The following is a 7,244-nucleotide window of genomic DNA, read 5'->3' on the forward strand; positions in this document are numbered from 1 at the left end:
CACTGTCAGTTCCCTCTCTCTGCCCCTTAACTCACTGTCGGTTCCCTCTCTCTGTCCCTTAACTGACTGTCAGTTCCCTCTCTCTGCCCCTTAACTCACTGTCAGTTCCCTCTCTCTGCCCCTTAACTCACTGTCGGTTCCCTCTCTCTGTCCCTTAACTGACTGTCAGTTCCCTCTCTCTGCCCCTTACCTCACTGTCAGTTCCCTCTCTCTGCCCCTTAACTCACTGTCGGTTCCCTCTCTCTGTCCCTTAACTGACTGTCAGTTCCCTCTCTCTGCCCCTTAACTCACTGTCAGTTCCCTCTCTCTGTCCCTTAACTCACTGTCAGTTCCCTCTCTCTGCCCCTTAACTCACTGTCAGTTCCCTCTCTCTGCCCCTTAACTCACTGTCAGTTCCCTCTCTCTGCCCCTTAACTCACTGTCGGTTCCCTCTCTCTGTCCCTTAACTCACTGTCGGTTCCCTCTCTCTGTCCCTTAACTCACTGTTGGTTCCCTCTTTCTGTCCCTTAACTCACTGTCGGTTCCCTCTCTCTGTCCCTTAATTCACTGTCTGTTCCCTCTCTCTGTCCCTTAACTCACTGTCGGTTCCCTCTCTCTGTCCCTTAACTCACTGTCAGTCCCCTCTCTCTGTCCCTTAACTCACTGTCGGTTCCCTCTCTCTGTCCCTTAACTCACTGTCGGTTCCCTCTCTCTGTCCCTTAATTCACTGTCTGTTCCATCTCTCTGTCTCTTAACTCACTGTCAGTTCCCTCTCTCTGTCCCTTAACTCACTGTCGTTTCCCTCTCTCTGTCCCTTAACTCACTGTTGGTTCCCTCTCTCTGTCCCTTAATTCACTGACCGTTCCCTCTCTCTGTCTCTTAACTCACGGTTGGTTCCCTCTCTCTGTCCCTTAACTCACTGTCGGTTCCCTCTCTCTGTCCCTTAACTCACTGTCAGTTCCCTCTCTCTGTTCCTTAACTCACGGTTGGTTCCCTCTCTCTGTCCCTTAACTCACTTTCGGTTCCCTCTCTCTGTCCCTTAACTCACTGTCGGTTCCCTCTCTCTGTCCCTTAACTCACTTTCGGTTCCCTCTCTCTGTCCCTTAACTCACTGTTACTTCCCTCTCTCTGTCCCTTAACTCACTTTCAGTCCTCCTCTCTGTCCCTTAACTCACTGTCCGTTCCCTCTCAGTCCCTAAACTCACTGTCACTTCCCTCTCTCTGTCCCTTAACTGACTGTCGGTTCCCTCTCTCTGTCCCTTAATTCACTGTCAGTTCCCTCTCTCTGTCCCTTAACTCACTGTCAGTTCCCTCTCTCTGTCCCTTAACTCACTGTCACTTCCCTCTCTCTGTCCCTTAACTCACTGTCGGTTCCCTCTCGCTGTCCCTTAACTCACTGTCAGTTCCCTCTCTCTGTCCCTTAACTCAACGTCGGTTCCCTCTCTCTGTCCCTTAACTCACTGTCAGTTCTATCTCTGTCCCTTAACTCAACGTCAGTTCCCTCTCTCTGTCCCTTAACTCACTGTCAGTTCTATCTCTGTTCCTTAACTCACTGTCAGTTCCCTCTCTCTGTCCCTTAACTCAACGTCGGTTCCCTCTCTCTGTCCCTTAACTCACTGTCAGTTCTATCTCTGTCCCTTAATTCACTGTCGGTTCCCTCTCTCTGTCCCTTAACTCACTGTTGGTTCCCTCTCTCTGTCCCTTAACTCACTGTCGGTTCCCTCCTGGTCCCTTAACTCACTGTCCGTTCCCTCTCAGTCCCTAAACTCACTGTCACTTCCCTCTCTCTGTCACTTAACTGACTGTCAGTTCCCTCTCTCTGTCCCTTAACTCACTCTCAGTTCCATCTCTCTGTCACTTAACTCACTGTCACTTCCCTCTCCCTGTCCCTTAACTCACTGTCAGTTCTCCCTCTCTGTCCCTTAACTCACTGTCAGTTTTCCTCTCTGTCCCTTAACTCACTGTCAGTTCCCTGTCTCTGTCCCTTAGCACAATTCGGTGACTTTTACTCTAGTGATGGAGAGGGATAAGAGTGCACCACAGGGCAAGAGTTATAGCTGGGGGCAGGGAAATTATGATGCGGTGAGGCATGACTTAGGATGTGTGGCCAGGAAAAGTAAGCTTCAAGGCAAGGGTGTAATTGATATGTGGAGCTTGTTCAAGGAGCAACTATTGAGTGTCCTTGATAAGTATGTGCCCGTCAGGCAGGGAGGAAAGGGTCGTGTGAAGGAGCCGTGGTTTAATAAGGAATTGGAATCCCTTGTTAAATGGAAGAGGGCGGCCTATGTAAAGATGAGGCGTGAAGGTTCAATTGGGGCGATTGAGAGTTATAAGGTAGCCAGGAAGGACCTGAAGAGAGAGCTAAGAGCAGCAAGGAGGGGACATGAAAGGTCCTTAGTTGGTAGGATTAGGGAAAACCCTAAGGCTTTCTATAGGTATGTCAGGAATAAAAGAATGACTAGGGTAGGAATAGGTCCAGTCAAGGATAGTAGTGGGAAGTTGCGTGTGGAAGCTGAAGAGATTGGGGAGACACTGAATGAATACTTTTCGTCAGTATTCACTCAGGAACAGGACATTGTTGTCAATGTGAGTACTGAGTCACAATTAAGTAGAATGGATGGCTTTGAGGTATGTAGGGAAGAGGTGTTGGAAATCCTGGAAAGGGTGAAAATAGATAAGTCCCCTGGGCCTGATGGCATTTATCCTGGGAATCTCTGGGAAGCAAGGGAGGAGATTGCAGAGCCATTGGCCTTGATTTTTATGTCCTCGTTGTCTACAGGAATAGTGCCAGAAGACTGGAGGATAGCAAATGTGGTTCCCTTGTTCAAGAAGGGGAGTAGGGATAACCCTAGTAACTATAGGCCGGTGAGTCTCACTTCTGTTGTGGGCAAAGTCTTAGAGAGAATTGTAAGGGATAGGATTTATGAACATCTGGATAGGAATAATGTGATCAAGGATAGTCAGCATGGTTTTGTGAAGGGCAGGTCGTGCCTCACAAACCTTATTGAATTCTTTGAGAAGGTGACTAAGGAGGTGGACGAGGGGAAAGCGGTAGATGTGGTGTATATGGATTTTAGTAAGGCGTTTGATAAGGTTCCCCATGGTAGACTACTGCAAAAAATACGGAGGTATGGCATTGAGGGTGAGTTGGAGGTTTGGATTAGGAGTTGGCTGGCTGGAAGAAGACAGAGGGTAGTAGTTGATGGTAAAGGTTATCTTGGAGTGCCGTCACTAGCGGTGTTCCGCAAGGATCTGTTTTGGGACCATTGCTGTTTGTCATTTTTATAAATGACCTGGAGGAGGGGTTAGAAGGTTGGGTGAGCAAGTTTGCGGATGATACGAAAGTCAGAGGAGTTGTTGACAGTGAGGAAGGATGTGGCAGGTTACAGCGGGATATAGAGAAGCTGCAGAACTGGGCAGAAAGGTGGCAAATGGAGTCCAATGTGGGTAAGTGTGAGGTGATTCACTTTGGTAAGAGTAACAAAAAGACGGGGTACTGGGCTAATGGTCGGATACTTGGTAGTGTGGATGAGCAGAGGGATCTTGGTGTCCATGTACATAGATCTTTGAAAGTTGCCACCCAGGTAAATAGTGCGGTGAAGAAGGCATATGGCGTACTGGCTTTTATTGGTAGAGGAATTGAGTTCCAGAGTACTGAGGTCTTGTTGCAGTTGTATAAGACTCTGGTGCGGCCACATCTGGAATATTGTGTGCAGTTTTGGTCCCCATACTATAGGAAGGATGTGGAGGCACTGGAACGGGTGCAGAGGAGGTTTACCAGGATGTTGCCTGGTATGGTAGAAAGATCGTATGAGGAAAGGCTGAGGCACTTGGGGCTGTTTTCATTGGAGAAAAAAAGGTTTAGGGGTGACTTGATAGAGGAGTACAAGATGATTAGGGGTTTAGATAGGGTTGACCGTGAGAACCTTTTTCCACGTATGGAGTCAGCTATTACAAGGGGGCATAGCTTTAAATTAAGGGGGGGGGTAGGTATAGGACAGATGTTAGGGGTAGGTTCTTTACTCAGCAAGTCGTGAGTTCATGGAATGCCCTGCCAGTAGCAGTGGTGGACTCTCCCTCATTATGGGCATTTAAGCGGTCATTGGATAGACATATGGAGGATAGTGGGCTAGTGTAGGTTAGGTGGGCTTGGATCGGCGCAACATCGAGGGCCGAAGGGCCTTAACTCACTGTCACTTCCCTCTCTGTCCCTTAACTCACTGTCGGTTCTCTCTCTGTTTTACAGGATTTTTTTGACTTCAATTTCTCGATGTATTTCTCCGGGAATGCTAGCTACGATCTGCTGTCGAATTCCAGTTACGATCCGTGCGACGGTATGGCGGTGTGCCTGAGCCAGCCCTGTGACCCGAGCAGCAGCCTGTCCTTCACACGCATCTTCATCCCGGTCCTGTACAGCGCCGTCTTCCTGGTGGGTCTGCTGGGAAACGGCCTGGTGGTGGGCGTCCTCTCCCGTAGCCTGAAGCGCCTGGCTGCCACGGAGATGTACGTCCTGCACCTGGCCGCGGCCGACCTGCTGCTGGTGGTGGGCCTGCCCTTTTGGGCTGCGGAATCCGCCCATGAGTGGGTGTTTGGCCACGCGGCCTGCAAGGTGCTGGGCGCCCTGTACAACGTCAGCTTCTACAGCAGCATCTACCTGCTGGGCTGTATTAGCTTCGATCGCTACCTCTCCATCGTCCACGCCGTGGAACTCTATAAGAGGAGGAGGCCTTGGCGTGTTTACCTCAGCTGCTCGGCCGTCTGGCTCTTCTGCCTCCTGCTGGCAGTCCCGGATTTCGTCTTCCTGCACTCCATGAGGGTCAACGGGTCCCAGAAGTGCGCCCATAATTACGGCGCCAACAACTCCAAGGGCTGGATCGTGGGCCTTCGCTGCTTCTACCATGTCACCGGCTTCCTGCTACCGCTGGGGATCATGGGCTACAGTTACCTGAAGATCGGCCTGACCCTGGCGCAATCCCACAATTCCCAGCGGCCACGGGAACGCCGCGCCCTCAAGGTGATGGCCGCCGTGGTGACCGTCTTCTTCCTCTGCTGGACCCCCTACAACGTGGTGATGTTCCTGGAGACCCTGCACCGGTTGGGAGCCCTGGGGCGGGACTGCAGCGCCGAGGGGCGCATGGACACCAGCTACGTCCTGGCCGCCTGCCTGGGCAACCTGCACTGCTGCCTCAACCCCTTCCTGTACGCCCTCGCCGGTGCCAAGTTCCGCTCCAGGATGTTCGAGTGCCTCGGGGTGCTGGGCTGCCCCTTCGCCCGCGGGTGGGCCTCTGTCCCCAGGAGCCAGCGACAACGCCATTCTGTCGTCACCGTCTCTGAGTCGGGAGACACTTCCTACTCTGCGTTCTGAGCGTCCAGTCCAGGATTGGGGTCTACCCCACTGTGCCACATGAGGGCCCTCTCCCACATTTATTTTTTTAACCTATTTTTTTCCAAATTAATTTGTTCAGAGATGTTATGGCATTCCCTACTGGAGCAGGTGGGATTTGTTCCCCTGCCTCTCGGGCCAGGGGTAGGGACATTACCACTGTGCCACAGGAGGGCCCTCTCCCACATTCTTTTTTAACCTATTTTTTTTCCAAATTAATTTGTTCAGTGATGTTATTGCACACCTCTAGAGAGACTGGGTCTTGAACCCGACCTCTCGGTCCAGGGTTAGGGATATTACCACTGTGCCACAGGAGGGCCCTTGAGTGGCCATACAATTTTTTTTTATTTAACCTGTTTTGCCTAACCAACCTTTTCAGAGATGTTATGACACCCCCCCTGGAGCAGGTGGGACTTGAACCCAGACCTTGTGTTCTGGGAGTAAGGACAATACCACACAACGGCTCCAGTGACCTTCTGATGATGGATCAGTTAGCCCCTTCCCCCACCTTGCATTCAAAGGGGGCATTAGACCGAGGCTCTAGCAGGGCAGCTCACTACGGCCCCCTTAAGGTGCAATTAGGGACAGGCATTAAACATTGCACTCAGTCGGCATTGCCCAGATCCCATGAGTGAATCTGTGTTAGAAACAGAAGAGGGGGAGAGAATGACAGTGAGAGAGGGACAGAGAGTGAGAGAGACAGAGAGAGAGAGAAAGAGAGAGTGAGAGAGACAGAGAGAGTGAGAGAGACAGAGAGAAAGAGACAGAGAGAGAGTGAGAGACAGAGAGAGTGAGAGTGTGAGAGAGAGAGAGACACACAGAGAGAGAGGGACAGAGAGAGAGAGGGACAGAGAGAGAGTGTGTGTGAGAGAGAGAGAGGGATAGAGAGAAAGAGAGAGACAGAGAGACAGTGTGTGTGTGAGAGAGAGAGAGAAAGAGACTGGGATTGTGACCCTCAAGTAACATTCTGAAGGGGGTATTAGATGCGAGGTGTTCAGAAACACCGAGGGGAGGGGAAGCAGAGGGCCTATTTGCTCAGAGTCGAGGGGGACCAGCCGTTTCCAACAGACGGGGTGGGGTGGGAAGCAGCACGATTAAAGTCAACCGAGGCGTTAGAAACATTCGAGATGAGAGGGATAAAGGACTGGTGAGGGGTGGGGTTTATTTTTCATGCGGTCATCTGGAACAATGGGGAGTCTATTCGGCCCTTCCACCCAGCCTGTCCCTTCAATCAGAACAGAGATGGCCTGCTGCCCATCTCCATCCACACATGTCAGTTCCCAATGACTGGCTCTCCCACCTCATCACCTCAATGTTTCAATATATTCTCTCTCTCTCTTTCTTTCTTTCTTTCATTCTTTCTCTCTCTCTCTCTCTCTCTCTGAGCGCTTGACTGCTTTTCTATTGGGAGATCCAGGGCTGAGTGCTTCCCCGAGTTCCTTACGCCTCACTCCCCCACCCCTCACCCAAACCCCCCCCCCCCCCCCCCAGCCTGTATTTACCTCACAAAATGCTGGAGAAACTCAGTTAGCTCTGGTTGCAAGCATGGAGAGCGAGACAGCGATGATGTTTCCAGCCCGGGTACATTGAACATGAAACCTGTTTCTCTCTCCACTGCTGGGCCTGCCGAGTTTCTCCAGCAATCGCCCTGCATCTGTTTCAGATCTGCCTTCCCTCCCAGCAAACACCAGGCCGAGTGCCCTCAAGTTAACTTGGTCAGCCCCGCGGGGGTGGGGGGGAGGGTGGTCATTTCCATCGATGCCGGTTAATCATTCCCCAAAATAGCCCCAGTCGGAGTCCTCAGCGATTTTCCGTCAACAATACGGGCTCCCAATATTGTAAAAACTCCATCTCTCCTTATCTCTAGTTTGAGAACCTACTT

At 51.3% G+C, this 7,244-nt stretch overlaps 1 protein-coding gene across 1 annotated transcript; it reads left to right on the forward strand.

The window, feature by feature from the left end:
* The first annotated feature begins 4,235 nt into the window (after nucleotides 1-4,235).
* LOC122548282 (C-X-C chemokine receptor type 3-like) lies at nucleotides 4,236-6,065 on the forward strand. Its single transcript, XM_087980892.1, has one exon. It carries the CDS (start codon nucleotides 4,250-4,252, stop codon nucleotides 5,342-5,344), a length of 1,095 nt encoding a protein of 364 aa, XP_087837018.1. The 5' UTR covers nucleotides 4,236-4,249; the 3' UTR covers nucleotides 5,345-6,065.
* Nucleotides 6,066-7,244: the final 1,179 nt, after the last annotated feature.

This window comes from Chiloscyllium plagiosum, unplaced genomic scaffold, assembly GCF_037043375.1.
Source record: "Chiloscyllium plagiosum isolate Xiang-an unplaced genomic scaffold, Cpla_swu_hap1 HiC_scaffold_38, whole genome shotgun sequence".
NCBI lineage: Eukaryota > Metazoa > Chordata > Chondrichthyes > Orectolobiformes > Hemiscylliidae > Chiloscyllium > Chiloscyllium plagiosum.

Coding starts and splice junctions, on each gene's coding strand:
- LOC122548282 (XM_087980892.1), top strand. CDS start 4,250: ATGTATTTCTCCGGGAATGCTAGCTACGATCTGCTGTCGAATTCCAGT.